The sequence below is a fragment of the Antedon bifida genome, chromosome 5 (genome assembly GCF_963402885.1).
Source record: "Antedon bifida chromosome 5, ecAntBifi1.1, whole genome shotgun sequence".
NCBI lineage: Eukaryota > Metazoa > Echinodermata > Crinoidea > Comatulida > Antedonidae > Antedon > Antedon bifida.
The window spans coordinates 26,172,482-26,189,926 of record NC_136230.1 but is presented as its reverse complement, the minus strand read 5'-3'; the positions used below and the strand labels follow the sequence as shown (position 1 = coordinate 26,189,926).

General features: G+C 35.2%; 1 protein-coding gene across 1 annotated transcript in view; it reads right to left on the bottom strand.

The window, feature by feature from the left end:
• The window catches only part of LOC144842813 (scavenger receptor cysteine-rich domain superfamily protein-like), a 38,132-nt gene extending 22,010 nt beyond the window's left edge, over positions 1-16,122 (bottom strand). The window contains exons 1-14 of the mRNA XM_078699360.1: positions 15,905-16,122; positions 10,674-10,830; positions 8,889-9,046; positions 8,153-8,464; positions 7,091-7,423; positions 6,374-6,667; positions 5,551-5,865; positions 4,398-4,700; positions 3,146-3,475; positions 2,609-2,638; positions 2,044-2,346; positions 1,350-1,382; positions 484-792; positions 36-326 (exon numbers count right to left, since the gene is read on the bottom strand). Of these exons, the coding sequence (XP_078555486.1) occupies positions 36-326; positions 484-792; positions 1,350-1,382; positions 2,044-2,346; positions 2,609-2,638; positions 3,146-3,475; positions 4,398-4,700; positions 5,551-5,865; positions 6,374-6,667; positions 7,091-7,423; positions 8,153-8,464; positions 8,889-9,046; positions 10,674-10,830; positions 15,905-16,052 (3,316 nt within the window). The 5' untranslated portion in view covers positions 16,053-16,122. The remainder of the gene's footprint in view (positions 1-35; positions 327-483; positions 793-1,349; positions 1,383-2,043; positions 2,347-2,608; positions 2,639-3,145; positions 3,476-4,397; positions 4,701-5,550; positions 5,866-6,373; positions 6,668-7,090; positions 7,424-8,152; positions 8,465-8,888; positions 9,047-10,673; positions 10,831-15,904) is intronic.
• Positions 16,123-17,445: the final 1,323 nt, after the last annotated feature.

Below are 17,445 nucleotides of genomic sequence, written 5' to 3'. Positions count from 1 at the left end.
AAAGCAATTGCAAATTAAAATAACATTTGACTTACTCTTATCGCAAGTAAGGTACACCTCCTGACAGGAGACGTTCTGAAAGGCCACGTTACAATCGTCCAACACATTTGCGGTCTCTGGACATGTCAAATTAACAGCATGTACACTAGTGTTGGTAGACGGTGTAACATCGAAACTTGCAAAGTCTAAACCCCCTGCATGGAGGCAGGCAATCACACCTTCTTGTTCAGTAAAACCTTCACTACAAATTGCTACCCACTCTGCATTATGTTGCAACTCAAGCTTTCCTTCAAATTCAGATATCGTTGAGTTTAAACGTACAGAGCCTAAACAAAAATATAATATTGCTATTAAATTAAAAAGTTGTATGTGTGAATTGGATACAAGATGCATTTTTGCCACAAGGTGGAGGTGGCTAGGGTCAGAATAAATTTCCTTCACCAAGACAAAAATTAATTCTAATCCCCTTCACCCTAGACTTACGAATACACCTAACACCAACATCTTCAAAATGTCCGCAGTTTCCTCCATTATGATTCGTGTGCGGGCAGTCTAAAATGTTTGTCTCAGTCCCCTCGCATTGTAAATCATCCAATAAGATGTCTCCGCTACCAGCGCCAAACCAAGGGCAACAACGCTTTGGATGAGCCGATTTAAATCCAAGTTGACGGCAGATCACATCCGCATCTTTGCTGTCGAAATAATCATCGCAAACAGTTCCCCATTGACCTCCGAGAATGATTTCGACTCGACCTTGAAAATCATCTCCATCTGACAGCCTTATTTGACCATCTGTAAAACAGTTATTTCAGTTATTTCCTATTGTCTGTAACAATCGTTTTGCACGGGAAAACCAAAGTTTGGTAGAACTACTCCTTTGGAACACCCTTATTTAGGAGATCCCTCTAAGCACATTGAAACACCGGTTCTCGTCAGATCACCAGAGTTAAGCAATGTTGGGCCCGGTTAGAGCTTGGATGGGAGACCATCTGGGATACCGGGTGCTGAATATGGAGTGGGGTCCCATTAGACATTTGAAATCAGCACTGCTGACTCTTATGGCAGCCTCTGCATCTAGTATCTACCTCAGACGTATTGGCTTATGCCTCTCCTCTGGTTAAGGTGGGCACTGGACGAGAGAAGCCCTTGGTCAATGTTGGGACCAGCCAAAGGTGCTTTGAACAGTCCTGGCTTAGTCATCATTCAGATGAATGTAAGACTAACTGACATTGTCGTTCACGACAGAAGTCAGCCATATATCTATAACTTCTCCTTGAATTTCTAAGCTCTCCCAAATTGGTTTGGTTTTTAAACTATTAAAATAGTTAACTTTACAAACAAAAACTTACCAGTGGGTAGATCTGGAGTTGGTTTTGGTAGATCTGTATAATAAAATTATTTCATTTCATCAGTAAAACCTTTAAAGCATGTAAACAACCGATGTAAAACTGACAAACATCACAGAGTCAGATAACGAAGGTTCAAACCAATAAATGAAATAAATAACACAATAAAGGGTGTATGAGAGATATAGGAACTTTTAATTTATTTATTTCATTGTTTACCGCCTATCATAAACATATTATATTTTAAACCCTACAAAAAACAACATAATAACCAAGGTCAAATGAAAGGTTTGATACTAATCGCTTCGTGAATACATATACTGAAAGATGAGGGTCGTATCAATTTGATATATGGTGCGCATGCGTACAATTGAGGGACTAGTGCTGTTCTGCTGTACCACGCCGGGAGTGTTAAAGAGTCGCTATCCAATCAAATTTTAACTATACCATGAAATCTCCAGTGATCTAATGGTTAGGACATCTAGCATATCAAGCAGAAGGGTCCAGGTTTGAATCTTGGTTGGGGTGACGTTTTCTCATTCTCACAGATTTCCTCATCTTTATCGTTTCAAATTAATTAATTAAATTTCAGTATATCACCGGGCGGTTTAGAATTTATTCTGTGCATGTGATGTTATTATATATAAATTATGCTGTTTACATGAATATGTATAGAATTAAAAAAAAAATACTGTACTCAAGCAATTCACCCCAGCGTCCTCAAAGTGTTCACAATTGTGTCTGAGTAAATGTTCACACTGAAACAGACTCTCTTCGTTGCCATTACACTGGAGACCATCAAGCAGAATTGTTCCTCTCCCGGCACCGAAGGACTGACAGCAGACTGACGGATCAGCCATGGGAAAACCTAGTTGACGACAAACTACCGTGGCCTCCTCAATACCAAATCCATCATCACAAACAGTTCCATATGCTCCATCTTTCAATATCTCAACTCGGCCAGATAAACGAGACATGCCTCCAACCAGACGAATAGCTGCTACAAAAATAGTAAAATGCATTGAAATTATAAAGGACGAAAACTTACAATTTAACCTTTATTAAATATATTTGATGAGAGTAAAAAGTAAAATGCATAAAACTGTTATTGTTTTTCTGTTTTCTTTTCAATGTTTTTATTGGTATTCTGTTTTATAACCAGCAACCTGTTTGTGAAAACACAATAAGATAACTTGAACTTGATCATTTAAAAATGTAGATGAGGTTTGTTTAAATTGATAAAAATACATTTAGTTACTTACGTTGCATATCTGGAGGCTCTCCTGAAGGCTCTGTAAAATTATAAAATAAAGAAATTAATATATGAAAAAATAAACAATGAAAAAATATAGCATGTAACATGGAAGGAAGGCTATCAAGCAAGTAGTAGTTTCTATCGAAAACACACGAGGACACACAATATAGGCACTTTTTAAAGACTAACACTGGCAATTTTGCCATCGTTGTATCCACTGCACAAGATCCTTCCGCAACAGAAAGAGATTTCTTGTGCATGCACGGCTGAAACACCCACAGATACCCACCTAGTTATTATCAGACACGGCAGACAGCTAAATAAGAATAATTGTTAACATATAACACATACCTATTTTTATTTCATTTATTTTTTCTATTTTTATATATTTAGGCAAATTGCCAAGGATAACCATAAGTGAATTCATTAACTATCCTTCTTAAAGGTGGCAATTGCATTCACAAGACAAGCATATACACAAGATGCTATACATAAAACACTCATTGGGAGTGGTTTTGTAATTTGTAAATAGTTCCCCAGTCACCTGCATTATTAGAGTCTATACAAATGACACCTGCATCTTCATGATGTCCACAATTATGGGTCAACCACCCACGGTGCCCGCACTCGTCGATGAATTCTTCTGTCCCGACACAGCTAAGATCATCCAGAAAAATTTGACCATCTCCCTCACCAAATTTCTGACAGCAGTTGCTGGAGTCTGCTTCGATGAAGCCAAGCTGTCGACAAATAACATTAGCTTCCGGAAGGCCAAAGTTGTCATCGCAAATGGTTCCCCAGTCACCATTGTGCTTCAGCTCCACTCGTCCCTCTCGAGATGACCCGCCATCAACTAGTCTAACAGTATTTGCCGCTATAAAAGAAAGCCAAAAAGCAGTCCATTTATATTAAAGAAAATCGGTCACAGAAAAGTAATTTCTGAATAGACTATGAACACAGATCTGGGAAAGATAATTAATTTAGATTATATTAACAGGTAAAATTGAAGAAGATATCATTTTAGGAGTTTAACGCAAAAAATCAATGACAAAATATAAGGTAAAGTCTTCAAATAATTTGGCTTAAGTCTGGAAAATGAAATATGAAAAAGATAAGTAGATGCCATACAATACATCTTACTTTAGGCCAAAAGTCCAGGGCAAGGAGGAATCAACAAGAAATCTATAATATTATATTATTATACTGCAACTTTTGAACCCATAACAAAGTTGAAAAACTCAATATCCCAAATACAATTCTATAGTATAAGGTTTCAACATTGTTAAATTCTGTATTATTAATCTTGTTTTTCTGAAATTCTAGATAAGATAATAATGAGGAATATGTTATTGCTAATAATGTGAAAGGTTTCTGTGCACACAGAGTTCCATAATTACTACAGAAAAAATTGTCAAAGAATGTAATAAAAGATACTTTAAAAATTATAATTTGGCCTTTAATATTGGGAAATCCATTGACAAATCAACACCCACAAACACCATAAAAAATCTTCCTTCAAAACACAGCGTAGTTTGTTTCATGAGGGCCAAGCAGAAAATCTTTCTGCACACACGCAGGAATATGGATGCATGCTTGATGCAACACAATAAAACAAACAAAACTAATGAAATTTTTAATTTAGTATAGAAATTACTATAGTTGAGCATTCTGTGATGTGTTGTACAGGACATTTAACCTTTTTCTAAAACATTATACAGTAGGTCCTGATGTCAGCTGAATATTGTAAAGAATTTAGTTCCCGTAAAATCAAATGTTCCCTGTCTGTCATACCTTACCCTGACATACAACTCCACCAATATGACCACTTGGACATGATGTATCATTCCAAGTGCCTTGATTACAGTCTGAAATCAAATTCTCATCACCAGTACAGGTCAAAGAGCTGATTCGAGGAACTTCTGAGCTTGTGTAAAAGCGTAACGCTAGAACATCAGTGTTATGTACCTGCCGGCAGGTCACATTTGCGGCTTCCAGAGTCCAGTCTTCGGCACAGATATTTCCCCATCTCCCATCAACAAGAAGTTTTACAGGGCCGATGTTAGACGAGGCTTGGTTTGTTGGGGAGTGGATTCTTAAATCTGAAAAACAATGTGTACACACTTTAAAATACCTTCTTTTAAACAACATACAGTTAGACTTTCCAAATGCAGGAGACATCCCTATTATGGGAACACTTTCACATGAAATGAATGAGGGGAAATATATGTATATACAGGAGATACCCCTATTAAAGTGTCCCCTCAACAGGGGTTATACTACTGCAATAGCATATTATATTGTTTTCCTTTGTTTAATTTGTAGCATGGAGAGCCAATCCCCTGGGTTAAAATTGGATAATTTATGTACAGCGCTTAGAGGTTTCACAACATTAGGCGCTATATAAATCCAGGATATTATTATTATTATAAAATTAAAATACCGATTTCAGTATAAGTTTACCTAGAAACAAGGATAATTGATGGCCAAATAAGGAACACTACACAAAGTCTGACTTTAGAACCAGTGAAGTATAGGCTTTCTGTAATTTGGGATCTATAGTAGATGTTTTTATGTGTTTGAAATACATTTTATGTTCGTTCCCACTGAACTTTATATGAAGGCACGAGCTGTCTACACTATCCAACTAGTTTGAAAAAAAAAGTGTGATGTATATGGTAGTGATATGACATCATCATGTCCATATATGGGCACATCACATTTTTTTGTCACATAAAGTTTGATAGTGTAGACAGAGCTTTAACTTGATCATGTTACAAAAGATTGTAATCAAATCAAAGTATTTATATCAATTGTGTTGATAATATGATACTCAACTTCAGAGTTCAGCATGTTTAGCAAGTGAAGTTAATAAAATTAATAAATAAGCATGCGATGTTCTAAAATTCACTAAGTTCAGTGGGAACCGGGCTTTATTCCATACGAATGTACCTGAACAAATTACCCCAGCATCTTCATGGTGCCCACAGTTATTGTCGCCCCAATACTTGTGCGAACATTCTTCCAATCGCCTTTCATTCCCCTGGCAATCCATGTCGTCCAGGTGGATACTCCCTTCAGCATCAGGATACTCGTTACAGCACTTGGCGGATGTTACGTCGTAATTTCCAAGTTGTCTGCAAACGACAGCCGCTTCATGTATGCTCCAACCATCATCACATACAGTGCCCCATTCATTGTTATAAAATACCTCGACGCGCCCTTCCAACTCATGCGGTCCATCTTGTAGTCGAATTTTGATCACGGCTGGTAAAAAAGAAACAGAAAGTAAATGATGATGATGAAGATATATTTCTTAATAATCACCAAAGTAACGGAGTTAAGGCAAGTGAACTGGAAACCATAGCCATAAAACCGCCACAGGTTCAAGGCTCTCCTCAGCCATGGTTCTGGTGGTAGAACAAGTCTTCTCAGATAAGGAAACTGTACACATCTGGCTTGAGTGTACTTTAAAGAACACAGTGCACCTTTCAGGGGGTTACCCCAGTTTACTGGTCAATCTCAGCTCCAGTTGTCGTGTAATGCACAAATGTGTGCAATTCAGCGCATTGAGGCTGCAGGTTATTCCCTCACATGTACGTTTACAAAGTAAAGACAATACTGCATAACAGCAGTTCATGTTTTAGGACGCTACACATTAGACTTCAATAGTATATGCAGACACAGATTGGCGAAAGTGGGACAGGGTTAAACAGATGCTAATCAGATATGGATACTATGGCCAGAGCAGCTCTAAGACATTTGTATAACTTACCATCACATTTTATACCAGCCAGGTGTTGACCTGTACATCTGACATACGATGACCGTGGGCAATCGGATAGCCTTGATTCAGTTCCACTGCAATTAAAGCCACCAAACAAAGGCTGTCTGCTTGACCGAGTGTCTCTGACGTATACAGAGAGCGCACTCGTGTTAAATAACTGCCTACATGCTACATTGGCGTCATTGATATCCCAGTCATCAGCACAGATCTCACCCCATTGAAGATTTTCGATAAATTCAAGTTTGCCTTGAAGGCTATCCTGATCTTCAACCAACCGTATATCTAAAATAGTAGTATATTAAAAGTTTGGTAATCAAATTTTTTAAATATCTGTTCCTTTGGATACCCATTCAATAATAGAAGAAAATGTTATAGCCAATACATACTGTAATCAGATTTTTATTTTTAAGTACTGTTCTAATTGGATTTTTAGTAAACTAACCATAATAGTTTAATCAATGTTATTTTACCAAGATTAAACTGAGCTTAAATTAACTGAGAGGCACACATGACTACACAGCTATTGGGTCTAAAAGTCAATCCACACATTCTCCTATGTTTCTGTGTGTAAAATTACTTTTTGACTTACATTTATCAATAGCTGCACAGTTGCATGGTGCGAAATAAAATGGTCACTAATGATGAAACTAATTAATTATTTGACCCCCCCTCCCACCCCAACAAAAAAAAAAAACCACCAAATACCTGAGCAGTGAATGCTAACGTCTCTGTTGTGTTGACAAACAGGATCATTTCCTTGGAAAATGCAATCTTCAACTCGTCGTTCTTGTCCAGTACATGTCAAGCCACTGAGAAGTATCGGCCCTACGCCCTTGCCAAACAATGCACAGCATGAATACGCATTCAACAAGTTGGTAATGTAGTTACCAAGATGGCGACAAACAACTTCAGCATCGCTGGCAGAGAATTGGTCATCGCAGACAGTACTCCATTGTATTGTATCATTGTATTGGTTATTGTATAACACTTCCAATCTGCCTTCTAGTGGGTGGCTTCCATTTACTAATCGTATATATTCTAAAATTTAATCATAAATAAATTTCTTAGCAATTTTATTCAATCCTGTCACTACATTTAAATGTAAAGCACAGCACCCCTTAATATTATAATCAATAGCATGCATGAGCACTAATTTTAAATGTTACATCCAGGGACCAAAAATTTGTATATATTTTTCAGGTGAAAATCGGCAATTCATTTGCAACTCTTAGAAATTTACAGACACGTATCACTCAACGTACGCTCATACAGGGAAGAAGTTATGAGTTACTCATGAACGAGTTTACGAATTTTTATAATTTACGAATAACCTGTTGTACTGTGGGGCAAATATTTGGAGGATTTTTAGAGATGAGGTGAGGGTATTGGGCATGTCGGAATTGGGTTTGCAGTCGGTTAAGGGGGGTTTGCTCTAAAGTAGGGGTCCGCCCGAACCATAAAAATCCCCCCTGTTAATGCACACATTTGTAATTTTAAAATGATAAATGTGGGAGTGGGGATAAGGCCTACAAACTTTCTTAATGAAAGTTAATGGGCTTTCCTACAATATATTTTTCGGTAACATATTTTGGAAAAAAAAACATAATATTCCTTATTTTTTAATATAAAACAATTTTGCATAATAAACCAAAATGATGTTAATTATTGTTTACTGTAGATAAAAACATTCTGTATGATGATGTTTAGTTTTAAAATCACTCAGTATCGTACTTGTTTTGGTTCTACATTGTCTTATATAGTACTCACTTGTACAATTGACACCCACATCCCTACTATGATCCCGACAGCGTACGTCCACACTACTCCCAGAAGCTTTCTCACATTGCTCAATCGACGCTTCCGTTCCAGTACAATTCACATTGTCTAACTGTACAGTTCCTTTGCCAGGCTTAACCCTTTGTATATGTTCATTGGCTGAGTATCCGCCTAACATTCGACATACCACATACGAGTCGTTAATATCCCAGTTTCTATTGCATATGCTTCCCCAGTGGCCATTCATAAACACCTCTACTCTACCGTCCAAAGCTGTTGACCCATCGGATAGCCTAATTGGATCTACAAAAAAATAGGTCATTAATAATTGTTATACTTGCGTAACAACTGACATTTTGTATTATGATCAAGTGTTGCCTAAATTTGTAATTTTTTATAATTAAAATTTGAGAAATTACAGATTTGAGAGTACAAATTTTATATATATATTTCATACCCATGGCGAAACCATATTATTATCAGTCAGAGATACCATGATAACGACTATAAATACAACTTATTTGATTACAGGAGACTTAGCACTCCTTTAGGACACCATTATTCAGGAGACCCCTACACCCCAACATTTTTCTGTGCGTCAAACAAGGGGCAACATATGTTTTAACACTACAGCTACAGTAACTCCTATTCAGGGAACACCCCAATGAAATGGAAACATGTCTGTCCCTCTTAATAGGGGATTATCGTAATATATCGTAATACTTACTTGCACATACAACACCAGCATCCTCCCAATGGCCACAGTTATGGCGTCCCCAATCATTAAAAAGACATTTCCTTATTGAATTTTCATCCCCTCTACATTCTACATTGTCCATATGTATTGGTCCAGTCCCTGGGCCAAATGACAAACAGCAACCCAACCTACAGTAAATATCAAATAAAAATGTAAAAAAAAATATTTAAAAAACACATGTAATTCAATAAAAAAGCTATTCTTCGCATAGACAGATTCAAGGGGGCTCTCTATTCTAGAGAAGTACAACTTTAAAATCAGAGAGTACAATTCACTGAATGCGAAAACCCATACTAGATAACAATACTTGTCTTTGGCTGTCAACATGTTAATCACAAAAATGTTGATTTTATTCATTTTGGAGAGAGGGGAAAATGCCGATTATGGTGATTTTACAAGGAAAGAAGAGGTATCAATTGCCTAGTCCATTACACGTTGTAAATCTTTATATCAACTATAAAAACCCGATAGGGTTTTCTTAAGATAAATAAGATGTTAAACAAATAAAAAATCAAATTGATTGAGTGAAAGTCAACGAACTGGAATAAATGACAGTATAATTACACTCCAGTATTGTACAGCTTACCAATAACACCACAGGGGACAAGTTGCCTGTGTAGACAGGAGACCAATGATTGACTCAAGCACCAAGAATGGTCTGTCAATCAGGTGAAGCCTAAAGTGCTTAACAAATATAGGCCTACAGTATATTTGACAAATCTAAATAAAATAGGGTGCCATACAGTGAAGGGATGTATGCTAAAACCTGGAGAGCTTTGTAAGAGGTTAAGGTCATGATGAATGCCCTAAAGCCCCAGACTACTTTCTGAATAATGCTCCTGAATTATTGGTTTAAAAAAAAAGAAAACCAGGCATAATCATCTGGGTAATAATTTTTTGGCTGGGCTTTGCAAGTATTAATTGTGGACGATTTAGAATTTCTTTTTCTGGTGCTGTTATTTGGAATGATTTACCTTTAGAATTACGAACAATTACATCTAGATTTGCTTTCTCTAAACAACTTAAAGAATTACTTTTATTTAAGTATATAAAAGAATAATCTATAATTTACAATGTTTTATATATTGTTAATCCATTATTATCTATTGAACTGATATGGTTTTGTTTATTACAGTACAGTACATACAGTACTTTATGTTATGTTATGTTATTTATTTATTATTCAAATAATTTTTGTTTTTGACGTTATCAAATTTTTATTTTCTTTTAAGTTTCTGTTATTTATTTGTTAATTTCGTAGCTTAAAGTTAGTTAAGATAAAAGGTACCAAGCTTGATTAGCTTCGGCTATATCTTGGCTACCTTTTGTATTGAAACTTTTGTTTGATACAATAAAGAAGAAGATATTATTAAAGTTAAGGCCAATTTACAGTAACGGTAAGTGGAACCGTGTAGCTTATCCCACATAAAATCTTTATCCTGAGCGAAAACTGCTCCCGTCGGCTTCACGTTGTGTAATGGTTATAAGGAATAACATAGATTCTATATTTTTATTACCGTTACCACTCATCTGTTGAAATTGGCCTTTATAAGGTGGCCAGTTTATACAGTAAAAATATACATATTTCCATGAGGGATGCTGACAGTGCAAAGACAGCTACCAATTCAACTACTGAAAGTTACTATAGTAGTATAGGCCTGTTGATATAATTTGTAGGATATGAATTTATACATGCAGTACAGGGAAAATGTTTGCGTTGCTTTTTGCGAACTCAAAGTTCATTCAGTAACTCACCTGGCAGCCATGTTGTATCCAAGTTGTCTGCAAACAACATCTGCATCCTGGATCCCCCAATCATCGTCACAAATTGTACCCCACAGTCCGTCATAAAAAACCTCAACTCGGCCCTCTAATGAGTTCATGCCATCACTAAGCCTTATATCTCCATTAACTATAAGATACAATAGGAAACAATAAAAAACTGACTGATTATGGGTCTGTTTCTACTGCATAGCACCAAATAAACGGTTTATTTCAAAATAGATTTAAAATGTATTTTTATATTGACTGCATTTCTGCTAAATTTTTGCTTCAAAATAACCAATTAAATCAGTGGGTGGTCGTTAAATCGTTAGAATTACCCAAAATGCAATTGTTCCTGGCGGTTAATTCAAACGTTTCTACAGTGTAGTTGACTCAAGGTCAGCAGCAAATAACCGTTATTTTGGGTTGCAGCTAAAAGTTGCCCAGCAATAACCGTTTAAATGGCGTTCTAATACCGAATTGAATGGGTGTTTTTAACCGGTATTTTTGCGCTGCCATTTGACCAGTTACTAAAAAAAAGTTTCTGCTCCTGTTTATTCACAAGGGTTTTTAACCAGTTATTTTTATGCAGCAGAAACAGGACCTAAATCCTTGAAGAGACACTGAATAGGAAAGTTCCCAATAAATAGCCCCTTCAATAAATAACTCCTGGTGACTGATTGTTGGAAGTGAACTGAGTAACCTGACATAACAACAATGGATCATTGCAAAGAAAACAATAACAATTGCAAGTTCAACACCTTTACAATGCGAAAGGCCTTTTCCAGTTGTGAACAACCTGGACAGGTTTGTTATTCTTTCAGTTTATAATCACTGTTGGTAGACTTGAACACATAAACAATGAGAATTGGAGTTGTTCACTTTCACATTTAAAGATGTATTGTCCCCCAAAAACATGAAAAATAAAGATTAATAAAATCAGACTTTGAAGATATATCGTCCCCCTGAAAAAATAATTTGTTTTGTTAAATATGCTATTTTAATGTCACATAATAGTTATTTACTTTGACAAAAAAAAATTGTTAACCTGGAAAAAATGTAATTTAAAGCAAAAAAACACCTAAATTTGTCAGACAATGGTTTTTGGTTAAAATTAAACGTTTTTATATTAAGTAAAATAATATTTTTTTTTTTTACAGAAGTGAATAACTTTTCAAACTGGCCTATTTAAACTCTGATTTTATTAATCTTCATTTTTCATGTTTTTTGGGGACAATCTTTAACTACACCATTTTGCAGTTTTAATTAAGTTATTCACTTCTGTGAAAAAAAAAAAAACAAAAACAAAAATGATTTCACGTATAAAAAATGACAAAAGAAACAGTTTTTAATTGATAATGGATTACAGTATTTTTGAGCAAGCAATTTTGGTAGACTGATTTTTTTTTTTAAGCGAATGGCATCCCCAGGTACAGTATAGTCCCAGTATTGACTTTTGGTCTGGATGTACTGTAGGCCTCTCTCTATCCAGTTCCAATGAGTTTTTACAAGAAATGCTTACTAATCATTTTTTTCTTGAACCAGAGTTTCCCTGGGTATAGTCCCACCCCTCAAAGTCGGCCTAACTTTGTGTTCTAGGGGGTGGGATTATACCAGAGGATATACGGCATTAGTCAAATGTTTAGGTAGGCTGATTCTTTTTCACTATAAAATCAGCTACCATAAATCTGAGGCGAAAATTGTACAATGTTACAGGTTGCTTATTTACAACACTTCCAGATGTAAATATTATAGTGTTCACATCATTATAGGCCATAAACCTTTTATCAACAGAATGTATACATTACACTTAAATGATGAGATACCTTGACTGCAGTAACATAGGCCTACAGGTATATCATGTAATATGAGAACATTACATATGACATGAAATATGTAGTTAAAAGTATAAGTAATAGTACATTGAGTTCAGTCTATTATTCTAAACTACGTGTATTATTAGTCTGTAGGCCATCTATTTTACAACATACTGTACTGTACATTATAAAAAAGAGTTTAAAAAAATCAACTGTACTGTGGGTATTACAGCTTTTTTTTGTGTGGTTTAACAAGCACATAGCCTGGTAATTTGTTTGTGCATGAAGTGCCCTTTCTATACCAGAAGCAAACTGGCCTCTGTAGCGTGTGGCAATTTTTGTCCTTTTTGTGGAATTCTTGGTTAAAACTCAATTTTATCTTTTCATAAACAAAATCATTATTTTTATTCAATTTTTTTCCAAAAAGTGAATAGCTTTATTAAAAAATCATCTATTAAAGTTTGTGTCCTTGTCTATCTCTGTCACTGCCACGGTGGACAGCTCAACTTAAGACACATTTCATTCCCTTACAATTTACATTAGTGAGACAGTACATTTCAATAAATTGTTACAAATATGTAATCAATGTTTAAATTAATACTACTAATTCCATGAAAAAACTTGTTTGTTATGACAAAATACACATTTAAAATGATTGATGAGGAATTCAACTTCCCATACAAATAATCAGGTAGTTACAAAGGGTCAATCCAAGTTCCCAACAAAATCCAAAGAGGTTTAACATAGATTTGCAACACAGGTGAGTATTTTGACAAAAATAAACTAGTAGTAATATGTTGGAGTTATTTGAAGCAAAAGTATTATAGTATTTTGATTTACAAGTGTTAAATCAATTTACAAAGTATTTTAATCACACAATAAATATTGTTTACAGAAATCACATATAATATAACCACACAAACAGCTGCTGGCACATATTTTTACACACATTTTTCAATGGCAAAACCCCTAAAGTTTCCAAAAAAATGTTTTAGAATTTAATAAAAAATGTCTATGATTTGCATTGTATTTATTTATTTTTTATTTATTTAGTCACACTCTTGTTTACAACAAGACCAGCATATGAGACCAGCTTATGAGTGAACAAATATATATACACAGATAAAAACATCAAACACAATAACAAGTTTTAACAGTCTTACAACACCAAATAAATTGTATAATGTTTAGGTACTTGCACGTACTTTTAAAAAAGAATATCTAGTTCAAATTAATTTTTTTGTTGCTTAACGAAAATGGATATACTGATATCCCCACATGTTCCCATTGAAAATGGATCTTGTAGTTTCTCAAGTCCATACTGACAAAGATATGTGATGTGGGATAATCTTCAAAGAAGATTTTCAAGTTACAATTTTTTACCATCTGCAACTGTTCCTCGTTTTCAAATAACGTTGTTATTAACAAGCAGTTAAGGCAGGGCGTGCCTCCGCAAACCATAGCTATACAATCGGCACAGGTTCAAGTCACTCCTCGGTCATTCTTCTGGTGGTAGAATAAACCTTGGTTCCCACTAGAACGTAACGCAAGGACGTAAACGCAACGCAAGCGTTTTAACCAATGTGTGAACCCAACATCTTTCGGAAGAGTATTGTAGGTGTCCTGTTTGATGGCAGCACTCGACATGAAGGGACCTTTAGGGGAGTAGAAAGTTGTGGTATATGTCGTCCACACATGTGCGCAATTCAGCCCAGTAAGCTGCAAGTCGCAGGTTATTCCCCCATTTACATTTACATGTCCAGATGCAAATACAGGTACTACAATAATGCTATGGGGTCACTGTTTGTCATATCTCTGTCTACATTATCAAACTTTATGATGACAAAAAAATTCATTTGATGTGCTCATATGGACATGATGATGTCATATCACTACCATATTTGGACATATCACTGCCATATTTGGGCACATCACACATTGTTTGTCAAACTAGTTAATGGCAGTGTGGACAGAGCTTAAGATGTTTCTGTAGCATGGAAATCGTGTATTGTGAATAAACTGGTCTTCTGGTTAGCTGCATAACAACAGTAATACTCTTGGTATTTGCAATTGTTCACTTTAATAACTAATGTAAACAGGTTAAATAAACAATATGTCTCCTATATAACAAATAAAACAAATAAATGAATACTCTCCTGTACCAAGTTAAATATGCTAGTACAATGACCGACTGAGAGGTGTAATACTGTATACATACTGGCTGCACTGTACGACTTAAACAGGTTTCAAAATGGCTTTCAATTGCAAAGAGAAGACCAGGACTTTTAAAAGAGATGAGAAACGATATTTATACATTTTTTAACCGTATTGATACATTTTTTAACCGTATTGATACATTTTTTAACCGTATTGATACATTTTTTAACCGTATTGATACATTTTTTAACCGTATTGATACATTTTTTAACCGTATTGATACATTTTTTAACCTTATTAAAAAATTAGCTGAGCAGCGGGAACTTCAGAACAAATTCTAAATGACCTGGTGACTGAAAAAGGAAAAAAAAAAATGTTTATGAAAGTAAAGGCCATTTTTGCATCACGCAAGTTGACAATAACTTTGGCAAAAGTAGTATCAACATTCAAAAGCTGACTTTAATTTTTAAAATGTGGTTGTCCACCAGATTGTTTAGTGCACTTTATTACAATTTTTTTCACATTAAACTAGTCATAAAGTCAGAACAGAAAATCTTTTGGGATTTTTATAAGGTTGTTCGTATAAATGGACTAACGTTTAGTTGCCCAGTGTAAATTTGTGCTTGCCACGGGACCTCAGGCAACTGATTCTGTACGAGGAGCATCCACTCAGAAGAAATGCAGGGACGAGCATGAATAATTGTTTGGGATATTTTAGTCAAAAGAGTACATGGAGTACCGCAAATCTCTTTGCTGGTTCTTCAATCTCCATGCTCTATTTGTGGGTTCCATCATCATTCTTGGCATCCCCATCTAGCAGCATGCATCCTGTCAATGTATGGTTGTTTTGTTAGTTAAGCACACCATAAATACAGATGTTCACCAATTAAATATCAAAAGACAATGAAAACCTTCCAAGAAAAATGAAAGTGAATAGCTTTGTCAACACACACTCTCATCAACCTCATCATCATCTAGGCCTACCTATGTCAAGGTCACTCCAAAACCACACATTTCGATGAAATTAAGTTTGACAAGCAAGTCTTGTGTCCTATTTTAATACCACCAGTCAGCTGCTTGACGATCTACTAAACTACATACACCAGTACATGATAATTAATGATAATATTATTCTATGTAAAGCTTACCGTACACAATATAAATGCTGACAGAAAATCACAAGATTATTAGGCTATAGACAGCCATCCATCTACCGTTTCTGGCAAGGGACAAAATCAATTATCTTACCGGGTGGTGGTAATGTTGACTGGACCAGCTGAGTGTTGACAGTACGAAATATCATCAGCGTCACGACTAAAAACATCATAAAGATCTGTTTACATATCCAATGTAAAGTCCAGCTATTGCTCTCTGAGTTCCTTTTTAAACATACCATTGTGTCGGTAATTTTTTTACTTCAAAATAACTACATATCAATAAAATTATAATCCTCATAAATACTGTGCGTAATTTCTCTCACAGAGGTCCTCTCACTCAGATCCTCCACACACGTCCGACGTGCTGAGCGGAAACTTCCAAAATGACAAAAGAAGAAAGTGTGAAGTTCTGTCAACTTAAGGGGTCAAAGTGCAAGTAAATCAAAGCATGTGCCTGGATTAACCCTCTAGCTCTCTCTTTTTTTGTGCAAATTAATTGGTCCATTAATCACAAAAAAATTAAATTTATCCCCAAATTAAATTATTGATGATTTGTTTGTAATTTCTATTGTTCTCAATTTGTTTATTTTAATTTGAAAGGTGCAAAAACGAAGACAGTTTTAATCCACAACATAAAATTATTTAAAATGTTGACAAATTAAAGATATTGTCCCTTTGATTAATTCCAAAAAAATAAAAAATTAAATATTTCGAAAAAAGTGGGTCATTTTGAAGTATCATAGTAGTTATTAACTTTTACCAAAAATTTGTCAGAAAAAAAATCATTTAACTGAAATACAGACGTTTTTTTGTTCAAAAAATAACTTTGACTTCCAGTCAAAGTTTTCGATCAAAACATATCTCATAATGCAACGTGCTTGTTTGGCTACTCTCGCGATCTGTGTGAAAACACCTTCTCAACCATGACGAGTTGTAAACAATCCTAATTAGCATCATGCATAATGCATACTCATGGTTTGAAATCTTTGTTCACTTTCACTCGCGACGATTTTCCAGACGAAATGTATTCAAATTAATTTACCTGTTAATTACGTAAACTTGTTGTTTTTGGCTCGAATTTTCGACTTAAAGTGAATAACTTTAACATTACTTTGATATGGCCAATTTAAATTTTGAATATTTTGATCTTCAATTTTTTGTGTTTCAAGGGACAATACATCTTTAAACTATTGATATTTTTTAGGTGTGAAGAATAAAAAATAGATTTAACATTTGAATTCAATTAATAGGCCCTATACAATTATCTTATCATATGGCCAACCTCTGTCGTAAACGACAATGTCAATTAGTTGTACATTCATCTGAATGATGACTAAGCCAGGACTGCTTAAAGCACCTTTGGCTGGTCCCAAAATTAACCAAGGGCTTCTCTTGTCCAGTGCCCACCTTAACCAGAGGAGAGGCATAAGTCAATACGTCTGAGGCAGATACTAGATGCAGGGGCTGTCATAAGAGTCAGCAGTGCAGCTCCATATACAGCACCTGATATCTCCCATCCAAGCTCTAACCAGGCCAACGTTGCTTAACTTCGGTGATCTGATGAGAACCGGCGTTTCAGCACGGTAGAAATTATCTTATACATGGCCAATAAATAATAGACAAATTTATTAT